Source organism: Oreochromis aureus, linkage group 20 (genome assembly GCF_013358895.1).
Source record: "Oreochromis aureus strain Israel breed Guangdong linkage group 20, ZZ_aureus, whole genome shotgun sequence".
Taxonomy (NCBI): Eukaryota; Metazoa; Chordata; class Actinopteri; order Cichliformes; family Cichlidae; genus Oreochromis; species Oreochromis aureus.
Genome location: NC_052961.1, coordinates 6,251,519 through 6,268,673, shown reverse-complemented (window position 1 = coordinate 6,268,673; position 17,155 = coordinate 6,251,519). Strand labels below are relative to the sequence as shown.

The 17,155-nt window shown below is 39.2% G+C and overlaps 2 protein-coding genes across 4 annotated transcripts; both read left to right on the top strand.

The window, feature by feature from the left end:
• The first annotated feature begins 5,696 nt into the window (after positions 1–5,696).
• On the top strand, positions 5,697–9,932 carry LOC120435364. Its single transcript, XM_039604830.1, has 6 exons — positions 5,697–5,845; positions 7,422–7,772; positions 7,882–7,959; positions 8,126–8,221; positions 8,411–8,451; positions 9,018–9,932. Exons 1-6 carry the CDS (start codon positions 5,806–5,808, stop codon positions 9,129–9,131), a joined length of 720 nt encoding a protein of 239 aa, XP_039460764.1. The 5' UTR covers positions 5,697–5,805; the 3' UTR covers positions 9,132–9,932.
• Positions 9,933–10,327: 395 nt separating this feature from the next.
• LOC120435363 lies at positions 10,328–16,814 on the top strand. Of its 3 annotated transcripts, XM_039604827.1 has the most exons (7): positions 10,328–10,654; positions 13,023–13,142; positions 13,242–13,364; positions 13,534–13,701; positions 13,833–13,931; positions 14,067–14,107; positions 15,150–16,814. In XM_039604827.1, exons 1-7 carry the CDS (start codon positions 10,615–10,617, stop codon positions 15,195–15,197), a joined length of 639 nt encoding a protein of 212 aa, XP_039460761.1. In that variant the 5' UTR covers positions 10,328–10,614; the 3' UTR covers positions 15,198–16,814. The 3 variants fall into 3 exon arrangements, with proteins under 3 accessions (XP_039460761.1, XP_039460760.1, XP_039460759.1); XM_039604826.1 differs by having other exon boundaries at positions 13,023–13,364; positions 13,585–13,701; XM_039604825.1 differs by having other exon boundaries at positions 13,023–13,364.
• The last annotated feature ends 341 nt before the right edge of the window (positions 16,815–17,155 follow it).

Genomic DNA, 17,155 nt, shown 5'->3' with positions numbered 1-17,155 from the left:
GGCTGTGGCGGTGGGTGTCGGCGGAGTGAACGCTGTTTTCTTCGGGAAGCAGGAGGTGCAGGGATGGAGGAAACTGGCAACGACGGAGAGGTCACGGTCGGCTCCTCATCCTCCGACCACATTGCTGCGAGAAAAGCAGCGGGTGAGTGACAGTCAGAGCGGAGGGTGGATGGAGAGGAGTTCTGTGGCAGCGGCATGGAAATGTTTTCCAATTGTGGCGGTCGCTGTTGCGGTATGACGAGCTCCATTAGCGACTGTTGCTGCGGCACGGCAAGCTCGTACCGCCTCCTTGGCTTTATGCAGATTGGAAAGTAGGCCCAAAAATCCTGAGAGCTCGCGAAGATGGGGATTCCCCTTGAGAATTGCCTCGATGGCATTTATCCCAATGGACATTGTTTTAGTGTCCGAGGCGTGGGAAACTCGCTTCCACAGACTGAAGATGCGGGCCAAATCGCTTTCCCGGGAGGAGCCTGCTGAGTCCATGTCTGGTCGCGTCGTTCTGTCAAGAATCGCTGTGTGGCAGGCAGGCGTTGGACCCCAGATGCAGGTACTCAGACTCGAGGGATGAACTCAAAAAACTCAGCTTTATTTGTTGACAGGGGAAAGCAAACAAAACTAAACTGGGAAGAATATAAACTTACACTTTGCAGAGAGGCACACAAGGAAACACACAACTTGAGGGACAACACGACACTGACTCAGAAAAACACAGGGTTTAAATACACTGGGAAGTAACGAGGGGAATGAGACACAGAAGGAGGGCACAGCTGGGAGAAATCAGGACTGACGAGACAAGGAAGCAAAGCAGGACACATTCACATAAGACATGGACCTTCAAAGTATAACAGGAAGTATGACACAGAGACACGAACTTGGCACAGTGAAGACAGCAACTAAGAAACACAGAGACATAAACCATAAGGCAGAGGTCTAAGAACCAAAATACACAGAGGGAAATACTAAGCTTGGAACACAAGAAACTAGACTCGAGAGAGTAACAAAAGACCAACCATGAGAACATAATTCACAATACAGAGTGACAGAAAACAACAAAACTCAAACATGCAAAGACACAGACTTACACAGAACCGAGGGGACACAGAAACATGAAGGGCAAGGGATCAAAACTAGAAACCATAGAATAACACAAGTACAATAATACAAAAACCACGAAGAACTAAACACGCTGGGTCAGGAGACCCAGGACCCTGACACCTTGGATGTTCAGTGGTTGCAGTGGAGGATGTTTGTGCCTGCGGAAGTCTACCACCAGCTCCTTGGTTTTACTGGCGTTGATCTGGAGGTAGTTCAGCTGGCACCAGTCCACAAAGTTTTGAGTCAGTCCTCTGTACTCCTTGTCGTCCCCATCAGTGATGAGGCCGACTATTGCAGAGTCATCAGAGAACTTCTGCAGGAAGCACTAGGTGGAGTTGTGGGAGAAGTCTGCAATAAAGTTGGTATTCAGTGTAATTGATACCTCATCTAAAAACATGAAGAAAAATACAGTAAATGATGACAGAAATCACATGGGCCTTTCCTTTGAAAAATATGCAAGAAAGAAAAATGATTAAAATACTGTAAATACAGGCTTTAATGACCCATGTTATTATGCTACGCAGACCAAACATCACCGTATTTTTACGAATCACATATAACACCTTACATCTGGGGTGCGTCATGGGCCATCACTGAGTGGACACAAGTGCTTATCTGATATAATCACGATCAAATCAGATTTGGTATTTATCACAGTGCCATCTGTTGGTCAGAAAGGGACATTGCAGGTACCGGTAAATATGCGGGACATTTTATAAGGGACTAAGCCGGACAGTTGGCAACCCTACTATGGACATTACGTTTATTTTTGTTGCACAAATGGTAAAGTGGACAATGCTCCAAGACAGAAACAACTGCATTATACTGTTAACACAACTTCGGCTCTTAGCAAGCACCTGCACAGACAGCATGCTAAGCCTAAGCTAGTCAAGAACCCAGAGTGATGTTAAAGCATAGTAGTAAATGCTGACCCAAGCTCCATGATACATGATACAGTGAGCTGTCATTTCCGGTAAAGCCACTTTAACATGTAACAAACTGATGAGCAGTTAGGCTGCAGCCTCCGTTTCTACCTGTTTATGTTTCTGCAGTAGAATCACCGTGACGATCACTTTAAAGTCTCTTTATGCTGGTTTGTGTTGGTGTGCGGGGCTGTAGCCTGTAGGGTTGTATTGTTGACATGAAATTAATGTAACAAGTAGTATAATGAATGTCTTTCTCCTGGGTGTAATTATATAAAGTACTCAATTACTTTTAAGAAAAGTGTTGTGTGTAATATGTGTAATAACTTTTTTACTTTACTTTTTTTGATCAATGAATTCAACACCAATCACAACGGAGACGGCCAGTACCGCCAACATTCACAAACATTTGACTAAGTAGCATGTAATTCATTTGCATGAATGTAATGTCTTTGATATGCTGATTAGAGATCAAGGTGACAATGAGCCAATGAGAATTTATCTTATCAATTCCCATCCCCAGTGCGTATATTTAAATAAACAAACAAACAAAAAAAATCCTGAGCAGGTAACTCACCAGCAGTTTCCACCTTCGACTTCCATTTATAAAACAGCAGTAGTAAAACCACCAGCACCACAATGATAACCATTGTAGCACAAACCGCAGTAAATATGACAATCAGTGTGTAAACTATGAGAGACGAAGCACGAAATTAGGAAGCTGAAAAGGTGTGGTTTGCATTTTGACGAAGACCTGCAAGATTTGGTGTTGAATAAACACTTTTCTTCATACAGGTAGTCTCTATTTAAGACAGTGACCAAGCTCTGTCATTCCACATAGCACCATATCTCTTCATTTTATTAATTTAATGTAGGTTTTGGATGAATTTTTTTTTTAAAGTAAACTAATACCACATAAAATCTGCCCAACATGAGCTGTTCTATAATTCCTAAAGCTACTTTAAGCTCAACTTTTGATCAGAAATCATTTCACAGTTGTACTTATTTTGTTAGCTAGAAGAGCACAGAAACATTAGATTAGTTGGAAAGTCATTCATGAAAATAACAGTACAGAAGAACAGAGCTGAATCCACTGCTGCTGCCAGACTAAAACCTGTAAAAACACTGCCCCCCTGTGGTAATACTTTTCATTAAATACTGTAGCGAGTTTACCTATTGAACTTTTCAAGTTAAAGCATAAAAAAGGAGCTGTGTTGTTTAAACACAATGCAATGCTTTCTCACTCAAATAAAGTATCCAAGTTGCTACTGATTTTTTTGGTTTGTTCAGACTCAGACGCTAAAAAGTTGAAAAGATCTTTTTTTTTTTTTCCTATGATATTCATATCATATCACTTAAATACTGCAGGTGGTTAAGTGGTCTGAGTACAGTACTTGGTGTCAACTGATTTATGTACTACCTACGACAACATGTAGTACATATATCATATGTATTATTACATATTGTAGCCATAACTACAATATGTAGTCTACTAAATAGACAAGCGGGAGAATAACCTGGAGATGATTTCTCAGTCGGCTCCTGTTCAGACAGCTTGGTGGTTCCTTATTTCTATATAAACTCTTGTACAAAGCAAGTACAGCTGCAAGATTTTTGTATAAGACAAAGAACTGGATCTTAAATGTACAGAGAGTTTGTCTTTTCTGTTAATTATCCAATAAACATTTGTGTGTCGAATAACAGGGAATAACGGTAAGACTGTCAGTAATCCTCAATTTGTCCATCTAGATGTGAAGTTGTAAACACTGTTGAAAAATAACAGGAAAATTGTTGTTTTGCATTATTAAAGAGACAAACACTAATCAGTCCTCACCTGCAGAGAAGCAGAAGAACAGAACATGGCGGCCATTCATTCTGAATTTAATCCTAATGGACAAAAGACACTTATCTGCTTCTTTTGTGCTTTCAGTTGCTGAAAAAGAAGCTGCAGCTGCTCAGCTGGACACTGATACGTGATGCGTCTGCTGTTTATAATCTGTGTGCAGCTACACCCACTACTTGTTCATCCAATGTGTGTATCCTTGCGAGTCAGCCAATGTGGTTGTGTTGGTCACGAACATCATGCCAAGCTGATCCCAGCGTTCAATAGGCTTGAGGTCAGGACTGCAGACAGGCCATCCCATCCTCTCCATTTCCAGATTTTAGAGGTAGTCTCTGATAAACCTCGCTCTGTGGGAGCAAGCCTTGTCCTCTTGAAGGATAGAGTTTAGTCCCAGACTGTTGGAGAATCTCATCTTGATATCTCTCTGCATTGAGATTGACTTCAATGATGACCAGCCTTTTTTTTTCCAGTGAGGGAGATGCCACCCACACCATCATACTGCCTCCACCATAAGCTGTTACCCAGACTTTGACCCTACAGTCTGTTTGCCATAACCATTTATGTTCTTTCTCAGTGAGTACTGTAGTCTGTTTAGTCTTTTTAGTACATCTTTCCATCCATCCATCTTCTTCTGCTTATCGGTCGCGGGGGCAGCGGCCTAAGCCAGGACCTCCATCTCCTCAGCCACCTCCTCCAGCTTGTAATGTCTTGATGTAATGTCTCCAGTGTGTCCTGGATCTGCCCTGGGGCCTCCTGGATGGCTGAAGTCCTCACCCTATCACCCTGTCTCACCCTATCTATCTATATAAGGGAGAGGCCAGCCACCCTTCGGAGGAAGTTCATTTCTGCCGCTTGTATCCGTGATCTCGTTCTTTCAGTCACTACCCACAGCTCGTGACCATAGGTGAGATGATTTTAAATAACACTTAATTTTTTATTTGTGTGGTAAAAAGAAAATCCTTTAGTGTGCCAATATCATATTTTGTTTATAAAAAAAACATGAATTTGAATTTCAAAGAGAAAGCCCTCAGAAATTTCGTATATGAGCAATTTTTCTCTGAAACTAGAAGGCTGTGATAAGGAAACTTCCTGTTTCCACAGACCAGTTTATATGTAGATCAACTGGATACGCCCTCACGTTGTTACTCAGTCAATATCACACGTCAGTCTGATTTTGGATTTCATAATAATAGCCTTGTGAAATCGCTACCATGATCTTGTTTGTGTGTGAATTCTGAATGCTATTGGAAGGAAAGTTTTTGTTTCCACAGACCAGTGGAAAAGTAGATGACAGGGTACACACTCAGTGTTACTTTATGGAATTTTGGATTTCAAAATAATAGCCCTTCAGATGCGCTTATATCAGCTACTTTTTCGTCTAGTTTCAGAATGCACATTTTTAAATTTAGGTATTCATTTCTATTACAAACAAACAAATGAAAAAACAGCCAGCACCTGGAAGAGAAAAATGTCCTTTCCCCCTCTTTTTTTGAAAACAAAAATGCATTTCTGCCACCAGCATGTTTATGTTCTTGCATTTTTAGAAATTTCAAAATGATATACTCATTCAGCCTGCTTCCTCATAGCAGCTGTTTCCCTGCAATTTCTCTTGTGAAATTTCAAAGTAATTACAACACCTTAAAGGGTGTTGTGCGGGTTCACGAAAGAGCATACAGTTAATCTTATAATTAAAAAAACTAAACAAAAAAACCTTTCATACTTCATATCTTTATAAGGAAAAATACCGATAAAAATTTTATTTCAAAGTCATTTGACAGTGACTTAGCGAAATCAAGTGTCCTGCTGTGCCTGTATTAAGAGAAATGATGCAAAGAGTTGGGTGGAGACTAGGGCCAAGTGTTTGTTTAGAAGAAGAACTTCAACATTTAGAAGGAGTTTCTGATATGACAGTGAAATTCTCGGAGTCAGTGATAAAGTCTCAATATGAAAGTCTGTCACACTGTTATCTGCTTCATCTTCCTCAGTAAGTACACTTACCTGTATTATTTTTAATGTTTTTTGTTATTTTATTTAATTTTTAAGATTCATTAGTCACTATATAGAATTTACCTTTATCATTCTGACAGCACTTGTCTCTTTCTTCCATTTCATGTATTTGTCAGTATAGTTTACACATAAATGTTGTGTCTTCTGTAAATGTTAGTCTGAAATAATTTTTTACTATGTGTTGCTGCAAGTAAAAAGCATTCTCCTATACATAGTTCTTTTTCATATTTCTCATAAATACCATCAGGAACACATTTATTCTGGTTAACCAAAGAGCCCTTTCCAGCTATATTCGCATTTTCTAAACCAAACTTTTTTATGTTAACGTGCATTCAGAGCCACAGGAAGAGTCGTGAGGTCGAGGTACATAATCAACATATTACAACATAATCAAACACCCTTTGGCAGCAGTGGTGAACTACTGCTTAATGTTAAACGGGTGTGTTGCAGCTCATAATTAGCCAAATACTTACCTTCATTTGGGTGCACAGTTATGATATTGTGACTTATAATGTGACTTGGTGATAAATTTCTTCATGAGGGGCACTGATGTGTTCAAAATGTCTGTGAAGACATTGATCAAACAGTAGTGCATGAGTCACTTTTGCATTATGGTGGCCTGTCAATAATGCTCACTTGGATGAGGCCACTGATATGGGTAAACACAGCAGCAACTGCATGCATTTTTGGCCTCTATAAACAGGGGGATGGAATTCCTTAATCTCCTGTTCTTCCATTTACATGAGCTGTAGTTAAAAAAAAAAAATATATATATATATATATATGTATATATATATTTGTCCTATTGGGATAACTCGTTATCACAGCTGTGGTAATTTGAACCAGGCAGAAATTATGCAAAATGAGCTGACAGATCATTTTGCATAATTTCTTGTTAATGGTGATGAAGAGGCTACGTGTAAAATCATATGACCATATGTTTGGAAAATCATTATTCCTTACTGATTTATTTATCACAACTGTCCAACTCATTTATTTCTTAGACAAATAATATTTTAAGTGTTTTAACACCCTTATTTATTTTATTAAATTATTACATTGTGTATTTATTTATTTATTTATTTTTGCACTTGACAGGGAATGCAGTGATCTTAGCTTTACACAGGGGGTGCTGTAGCACCCTCAACACTCCCACAGTGCTACTTGAATTTTGTCAAAGCACTTTATAAAGTTAATAAATGTAGAATTAGCCTCTTGGTGGAGCTGAGGAGTAAATACTTGTGAAAACAAAGCAGACTTTTACAAGTAACTACTTCTTCAGCTTCAGTATCCACTGAAAAGAACATCAGCATTTAGTTGATGGTTAAAGGATAAAATTAAGCAAGAAAATCAACCTAGGTGAACATAGAGAGATTATAAATATTAATTACAGCTGATAAAACTTAAAAAAGTTAATATAGTATTTCAGGTGTTAGGAAATCTGGATATTTGTACAGAGAATTACTGGTGAATCAATTTGTTGATCTTCAAATTATCATCACACCCGAATATCTATTTAGGTGATAGTAATGATTTACTAATCTTTTCCATAGCACTGCAGGATGGAAACACTGTTCCTTACAATGCAAAGATTGCCATGCATACAGGAGTGGAAGGAGGAAACATCACAGTTGAATGTTCATTTTATATCTTTGGAAAGTGGAAGCTCTTATGTAAGGACCAATGTGAAAGGGGAAACATTCTCATTGAAACAGCCAACGTTGTAGCTCAAAGCGGCAGATACTTTATGACATACAAAGAAGAAGAGTTTCCAACACGTCATGCAGTATTTTCTGTGAGCATCACACAGCTGGAAAAATCTGACTCGGGGCTGTACCGGTGCTATTTGGACAGAAACTTGGATCCATATTTGTTTGATAGCTTTCAGCTCATGGTGACAGAAGGTGAGTTTTTACTAGTCATCATTAAAATGCTCCTTAACCTCTCTCTAAAAAAGGAGAATGTGTAACTTATTTACATCAGTAATGTTTCTGATTGTGTCCTTGTTTGCAGCATCAACATTGGGCCCACAATCTTTGTCAACTTCCACAACAATCTCCAAACAGCCTGAAATAACATTTCTAAATTCAGGTGCATTGAAATATATTTTACAAGTTATTTCTCTCAATCCAGAAACATGAAGGGGTAGTTTTCTTTTCTATACATAAATACATACATACATACATATATAAGAACAGTGGTTTTTATACAAAGATTATATTCTCCCCTATTTTGGTCTTCTCCTTTCTCTCTGCAGGTTTTCTCTGGCCTGTGGTTATAGCTGTAGTTATGGTGGTGTTGGTGTTGTTTGTTGTTGTGCAGCTCATCTGCAAAAAGAAGACTACGGACTCTTGTGAGTTATGTTTCACCTCTTTGGCACCTTTATGATAAGTTGATTGTTGATTCTAAAGGTGTGGATTTTTAACCCTGTGACTGACTGCTGACATTTGTGGAGTGCACAGAGTGTATAGTCTCCAACCAGCCTTACATCTAAGAATATTTCATGTTTGTCTAATACTTTTCTGTGTTTTCCTGTTTTCAGGTTTGAACAAACAGAAAATCGTGAATTATAAAAAGAGTGAGGTAATGTGAACAGAATCTGTATATTGTTTATAATGTCAACATGACGAATACAAATGAAGGCAGGAGGAGGAATCTTGTTTTGCATCTTTTATAAACAGCATAGAGCAGCACTTATAGTACACTGAGTTGGCCCCAAAGTTTTTTACACTGCCAGAACAACGACAATGATGGCACTATTCCCACTATTCCTACTGCCTCATTCTATGCACTACAATACCCAGAATGCCTGGAGCCATTCTGGGTATTGTAGTCCTTATTATCACTATATATCAGGGATGGGCAACTCCAGGCCTCAAGGGCCGGTGCCTGCAGGTTTAAGATACGACCCTGAGTCAACACACCTGAATCAAATGATTAGTTCATTACCAGGCCTCTGGAGAACTTCAAGACATGTTGAGGAGGTTATTTAGCCATTTGAATCAGCTGTGTTGGATCAAGGACACCTGCAGGACATCAGCCCTTGAGGCCTGGAGTTCCCCCACTTAAAGGTGCCACTTGTGTTTACCTCAAACCTCAAGAGCTTCTGATTTAAAAGGGTTACTTTTATCATTCTGTGTATTTTCCAGATTGTTCTCTATGAGAATCTTCTGACGTTGCCACCTGAAGAGTCAGTATACCAGAGCCTGGATCCAGCCAGCAGGGATGAAGACCAAGTGTACCTTACACTTAAACAGACATGAAAGCACAAATAATCCAGCATTCAGGCCTGAATGTGTCACAACAGACACAGATAGATACAACAGACAACATATTTAAACGCTTCTTTATTCTTCACTTTACTAAAAGATAAAGATTTTACAGATTAAGCATTTTATGCCAGTAATGAATGTTTTCTTTCTTTTTTTTTGGATTAAAATGACTCTTCTTCCCTCTCATTCTGGTGCAAAATTAGAGCTCATCTTATATTCAAAGGCGCCACCTGGGGGTGCTGCAGGAGTAGTCACAAATATCAGGATTAAATAACAGCTCATCAAATTGATCTGTAAAGTTGCAAAGCAATAATAAACATTGGTATATTGGTATGTCTTCTTTCCAAACAGGCTTTCCAAACTCTGAGAACATACTTGAGGAGAAAACAAACCCCCTCCCCCCAAAAAACAAGAAGCACTCTGAGAGTGCAAACATCCACCGATGGTTACAACAGAAAAAGAAAAAAAATTAGCAATTTCATGTATTTATTTGGGGGGATTTTTTTTTTTCATCCACCCATTTTCTTCCGGTCCCACCTGGCCACCAAGGACTCTCCCCCGGGCACCCTCCCCAGGCCTGGCTCCTGGGCAGGACCCCGGTAACCCTATCCCAGGCAGGGTGAGCTGTTCTCTTGAGCTTACACTCATAAGAGCCTTCGTCTAGTCTTTCACCCAGACCAATTTGCCATGGGAGACCCTACCAGAGAACAAAAGCTACCTGGCAACACACACACACACCCCGGGATCCGTGGGAGACACAGACCCTGATTCATGGAGGGGATTTTTATTTATGTTTATTTATTTAATTTTGATCTGTGATAATGGGTCAAAAAGGGAAGTATAAAATTGCCAAAAAATCTGGTGACTTTTTGATGAAGTATATTTGTCTGATGTTGCTGTGGAATGACTCCCAGCAGAAGACAAAACTCCATAAAGAGATTTAGACAGAATCATGACTTGACATCTGTTTATGAAGCACCACTATATTCTGTATAGATGTGCTAACACATAGGATCCATGACAAAAACTGTATTTAAACACTATCTTCTTTTTCTTTATGTTTAACTTGTTCTTCTTTAGTTAATTGGTTGTTATTAATGGTTTTCAGCTCTAGTAAGTCTTTCACTGCTACTAAAAAAAACTGATACTTACTGAGTAGAAGATCTGAATTTACACCAAAAACTCCAGTTCTGAAATTTGTGAAGAAATCGCTTCAGGAATTATACTGGATCATTTGTCATCACATGAATTCAACATATTTGAACATTTAGATGGGGCTTTAATTTTTTATCCTTTCATTGTATTATATCAGTTAGTACGATCAAATGCAGGGGGTAAAGAGAGATGGGGAGGAGAGTAGGGCTGAGTGTGTCCTGTGTTTAGAAGAAGAACCCAAACATAAAAAGAACAAGACGCTTCGGGTTTGCCAGTGAAGAAGGACAAGGAGGTAGCGACAAACGATCAAAGCATCAAAATGAAAGTCTGCCACACTTTGATCTCCTTTATCTTCCTCAGTAAGTACATCCACCTCTTTGTTTCCTGTTACTTTATTCATTTATTTATAGGTGATCTGTGGGTTATTCGACTATAATCAACAAATAGCTTGAAACATCCCCACCTACTCACAGAGTGTACCTTTCATTCTACATAAAATGTGTTGTAAATAGTTTTACATGCTTTGTAGAGCTGGTGACGACAAACATGTTTGTTTTTTTTAGACTGAAGTTAAAGAGGAACAACAGTGCGGCAGTAAACTGCTGATTGCAGCCTTGTTCACAAACTGATAGCTGTGCTTATTGAGCAACACATCAAAAATCTCATTTCACGGTCAAAGACATGAACAGTGGGCAGCTTGTCTAATACTGATGCAGTTTCACAGGCTCCAGGCTTCTCTTCAATGTCTCCTTTTATTGTTGTGAATAAGTTAGAAGAATCTTTTTTAAGCTTCTTCTACACAGCAACTGAAATGACATCAGTGGATCAGATGCTTCACATTATGATTAGGACAAAACTAATCAGCCAACATAACCTGAGATTGATAGGCACACATTTAAGTACAGCTACTAAAATGTATATTCTGAAATGTGAGGTTTCATAACCCTTTGTCTGTCTCATCATCCTCTTTAGCATCAGCTTTAGCCTTAGGGTTAGCTATTACCTTATCCCCCCTATCACTGTGATGAGCTGATGGTCACGCAACAACACTATGATCCCAAGCAGACAACCAAAGTCACAACAGAAGCCTAAAAATAAGACTCCCCCAAAATGGTGTGACCTTGACCTTGACCCGATTTTAAATCAGCTTGGGTTGTTGTTGGTATCTACCATCACACAAAGCATGATATCTTTAAGAATTTGAATGATAGATTTCTAACTCTCACTGGAATGGTTCGCAGCCAAGAGTGAAGCTGTGGGAATGAGAATCAGCCACTCCAACTCTGAGGCCATGGTCCTCAGCCAGAAAAGGGTGGAGTGCGCACTCCAGGTCAGGGACGAGTTCCTGCCCAAAGTGGAGGAGTTCAAGTATCTCAGGGTCTTGGTCACAAGTGACGGGAGAAGTGAGCGGGAGATCGACAGAGGGATTGGTGCTGCGACTGCAGTAAAGCGGACACTCTATCGTGGTCAATCAGTCTATCGTGGTGAAGACAGAGCTGAGTGTAAAAGCGAAGCTTACCAGTTGATCTACCTGCCAACCCTCACCTATGGTCATGAGCTGTGGGTAGTGACTGAAAGAACGTTACAAGGATCGCAGATACAAGCGGCGGAAGTGGGCTTCCTCTGAATGGTGGCTGGCCTCTCCCTTATAGATGGGGGGAGGAGTTCAGCCATCCGTGAGGGGCTCAGAGTAGAGCTGCTGCTTCTCCACATCGAAAGGAGTCAGTTGAGGTGGTTCGGGCATCTGATAAGGATGCCTCCCGAGCGCCCCCTCTGGGTGGGGTGTTCCAGACATGTCCCAGCAGGAGGAGGCCCCGGGGCAGACCCAGGACACACTGGAGAGATTATATCTATTGGCTTGCCTGGGAACACCCGACAAGCTGGAGGAGGTGGCCGGGGAGAGGGAAGCCTGGGCTTCTCTGCTTAGGCTGCTGCCCCCACGACCCGGCCCCAGATAAGCAGAAGAAGATGGATGGATGGATGGATGGATGGATGGATGGATGGATGGATGGATGGATGGATGGATGGATGGATGGATTTCTAAAACAGACAAACAAAAGGAACGACTTTGATACTCCCTCCCTTTGAGGGAGAATAAAAGAATAAAGATATTGCAATGGCCCTGTTAAAGTCCAGACCTCAACCTGATTAAAATGCTTTGGTGGGACTTAAGAGAGCACTGCACAAATGAATACCTGTAAGGCTCAACTGAACTGAGCCCACACTGTAAAGAAGAGTGGGCCAAAAGTTGTCCACAAAGATATGAAAGACAGAAAAAGTAAAAAAAACCCAAAACAAACACTTTTTATGTTAGAAGCAATGACTTCAGGGTACCACTGCTATGGTGGTTCAGCAAGCTACTGAATCACAGGAGTAAACAGGGTCATGTGAAAGCGTTCTTTTTCATAAGTGTAAGTTATAGTAATTCTGTAAGCCAACCGCAATACAGAATGGAGTTTTACTTTGAGCTACTCGTAACTTTTAATTTCAGAACTAATGTATCCAAAAATCGTTGTGTGACTTTTGGTGTCATTCATTTTGAAAGACTTCTCAGCAATCTACATCTTTGCCATCATGAGTCACGTTTTTATGTAGAGTATCTGTAAACAGAATTGTTTTTAATGTTTTAAATTGTTTAAAATTAAAGCAATATGTGTATCTTTAAATATAAAGCAGTGCTGTCTTACAGTACAGACAGTAACTAATGATTTTTTGTGTTTTCAGCAGCTCTGCAGGGTGTTGTCGATGCAGTCATTCCCATCCGCACTGGAGTGGAAGGAGGAACCATCACAGTTGGATGCTCATTTACTCTGTCTGGAAGCAGGAAGCTCTTCTGTAAAGAAAAATGTGAAAAAGGAAATATTCTCATTGAAACAACAGATGATTCAGCCCAGAGTGGCAGATATAGTATTAAATATATAGAAGGATTTTTTCTCATTTATACAGTTGTCTATGTGAGCATCACTAAGCTGGAAAAGTCTGACTCAGGCCGGTACAGGTGCTCTTTGGACAGAACGCCTTCAGATCGCTTATCTTTAAACTGGGATTTTGAGATCGTTGTCACAGAAGGTAAATTTCTACAGAAAGTCATGAAAACCTTTGTGTCTCTGAGGATTTTCAGTGTATTTAGTTTATCGTACATTGAAAACCCCTGTGTTGTTAGACTATTAGTGAACGTTCTTTGGTTACAGACTGCTTTGAGCAAGAAGTGTTGTTCTAATTGTTTCTTTGTTCATAGCTTCAACTACTTTCAAGACTAAATCACCTGTGAAACCTATTTCTTCGTCAGCTCATCTCTCTTCACCACCACCACCACCAACACAGAGTTTTACTTCAGGAAGTACCTTACCTTTATCAGCCTTCAGTGAAAGCACCAAACAGCCTAAAACATCACTTGCAAGTTCAGGTTCATTATTCTACATTTTACAAGATTTTCTCTCAACCAATGAACATGAACAGAGTTCCTTTCTTACCTACTCTGCTGTGTATATAGTGGATGTTATTCTGGCTCCTTTAATTGCATCTTCTTTCCTTCAGGTATCCTCTTGCCTGTGGTTATAATAGTGGTATTGGTTATTTTTCTTCTGCCTGTTGTTCTGTTGCTCATCTATGAAAAAAGGGCAGTTCATTTTAACGGTGAGTTACCCTCCAAACGATTCTTTCTGCACCTTTAAGAACAATTTATTCAAAGAGAATTTATTAAAAGGTGGGGCAGTAGTTCAGTGGTACAGTCCCATGGCTGATTAGCCAATGGTAATGTGTTTTCTACAGATTTAAACAGGAGGAGAAGCTCAGACCACAACCAGACTGAGGTGACTTCTCTTTGTTTATTCTCTCTGTAATGATTTAACAAAGTACTATTTAATAAAAAGAAAGGAGTGATTTCACAGTTTGCTAAATCCACTAAAACTGCAGTCAAGGATTTTGAATTCAAAAACACATATAGACTATAAAGTTAAATAAACATTATGCTACCAATTCAGCCCCGTGTTTTAAAAGGGCAGTGATTAACTGGATGGTCATCTTTGTGGTTAATGTTCATAAGAAAATTATTTCAGTCCAAGAGCAATCATTCATTTGAATTCTGTTTCTATTTAAAGTTTTCTTTTTACTGAAAATTTCACTAATCTGCAATTATATTAACAGTCAATCAAAAATCTTTATGTAATGTTAAAACCAGTAATATCAGAATTTTGTCACCTCATTCTTGCTCAGTTCTGTGATTGCAGTGTTTTGGTTTTATTGTTCATGATGTTGGTGTTTTGGTTTAGAGTCTGTGCTTTTGTTAAGCCTTTTGACTACAAAAAAAGAGCAAAGCTCAGTGAAACCCCCACTACAATGCACAGACAGACACAGTCAGTGACTTTCTGTTAACTAAAGGAATTAACTCTTTAAAAAGCTGAATGCTTTTCTGAAGTTGTTTTAAAATATAATGTTTTATAGTACCTTTATATAACGTTGTCACTGGCAACCACAGTTACGTATAGCTAAAACTAATTTTTAATCACACTCAAACAAACTGACTCGCACTGGAAATTAAAACTTAATTGAATTTAAAATAGAAAATGCAAACTAAATTAAAAAACATAAAAATGACAATGATGATGAACCACTGGTTTTGTAAATCAATTATTTCTATCTAAATCTGTGGCAGTTAAAATATTGGCCCTGCAAAGAGCATACCCACATAAACTTTGAAAGCTTTCACAGAGAAAAGAATCAACATATGTATACAATATGAAACTATATATAGATATAGATAGATAAAAAAATATGAACAAAACAACTTGAAGTGAAAATCTGCTGTCTATTGACAGCTTCTGCTAATTTATTTATTTATTCATTTTTCCCCAGATGGTTCTTTATGATGACTGTTCTCCAACCTCCAAATGTGAAGGCTGAACTTATCTTACTCTTGGTGCAACCTGCAAGGACAAGGACTGAACCTACTCCACACTCATGGAGGCACAATAACACACACGATCCTGTCTGCAGATGGACCTTGACTTTTAATGAGTTTAATGAGACCACACAAGCCAACGGTGATGGATCATTTGCCCGGAGACACATTGTCATGGTCCTGGGTGTCCGACGCAGTATTTTGAGCCTGTTCTGACCATATGATTTATTTCTTTGCAAATATTATGAGATACCTCTTCTACTTCTAGAGATATTTCTAGTTCTTGGTTCTTGTTTAATTATCTTAGTTCCCTTTTCGTGCCCAGTCTGTCCCAGTGTCATCTCTGTCTTGTCTTCGTCCTTTTGTGCCCCCAGTAAGACACGTCGCCATGTCTGTTTATTTCTGGTTCCTGTGTTAAGTTTACGTGTCATATTCTGGGTCTCAGTGTGTGCATTAGTTCCTGTTTTATTTTAATAGTCCCACGTATTGTGTGCATGATGTTCAGTTCTGCTTCCCCTGTCTAGTTAGACTGATGCTGTTCAGCTGTGCTCCCAGGTGTGTGCACTCTACCCTAATCTGCTCTTCTACATATATTCTCTGCCTCTCCTGCTGTTCTTATGTTTTGTGAGCCCCTGTCAGTCTGTTCCTACCCAAACCTGTTGTCATTCTTCAGCCCCATGATGCATGACAACACTGGATGAGAAGTTGTGAAGTTGTTTCGCTTCTTTCTTATTTGCTAGTAGTGATGTGCAAATAAAGCAATCAATCAGTATTAGACCACTTCATGAGTTGTTTTGAAAATGGGTTCATTCATTCAAAGCTTTGTTTAAGTGACAGTGGCAAAATAGGAGACACCAAAACAATGTCTCAATAATCATGTGCTGAGTGTAACTAGGGTTTGTGTGAATGATATAAATACAATTTTGTAAAGATGGATTGACTGGCCAATTGATTCTGTAAACTTATGTAACGTAGTAGCTGGAAGACGACATGCTTGGAGAAACAGAGGATGTGATGCGATGGTAAGCTGTGCTTGTATAACTAGAGCTGGGTGTAGTTATGTACATGGTATGGGGATTCAAAGATTGTAACTGAGAAACAACATCTTTTCTGCAGTTTTTCTTTCTCCAGCATTCGAAAACACACATTCACATGGCACTGATGAGCCGTTACGAAGCATTTTGCGTTGCTTAGCAGTATCGACTAATTTGGACCAGTCATGCGATTCAATCAGAGGGCCGAAGCAGTTACTGCTTCAGGCATCATTGGTAGCGTGTGTTTTTACAAAGCAAGCTTTGATGGAGCGGTGCAAGGAAAATGCAACTTCAAGTTTGAAGCTTAATTAGGAAGTAAAGCAAGTTTTGTTTTGGAATCAGAGTCGCATTGTTGATGTTAAGCCCACAAATCTGCAGCAATGTGTGATGCTATCATGTCATTATGGACTGAAATTATTGCAGTTAAGGTAAAATGGGGCCCAGCCTAGCAATGTGGACATAATAACATGATTATTTAGTGTATAGTTAATAAATTCAATTGAATTTCATTTATATAGCACCAAATCACAACAGCAGTCACCTGAAAACACTTTATATTTTAAGGTGGTACAGAGAAAACCCCAACCATCAAACGACCCCCTGTGAGCAAACACTTCCTTAAATGACCTCTTGCTGTTTACGAGCATTACATTCATGATACTCCTGTGAGACCTACATTTTGGGAATCACTGGTCTAAGAAACTCATTAAAGTTCATTATAATGCAATTGTTTTGACTTAAAACGTTTAACTTGTGGTTTAGGCTTAGTTAATGTTATTATTGATCATTTTCAGTGGTGATTTTGTGATTAACTTTCTTTTTACTAACAATAAACATCCTCAGAAGTGACCTTTGGTTTGTTTGTTTTTAGAATATAACTCACCCACAACATTTTTTTATTTACTCTTGCCTTACTAGGAATGTTT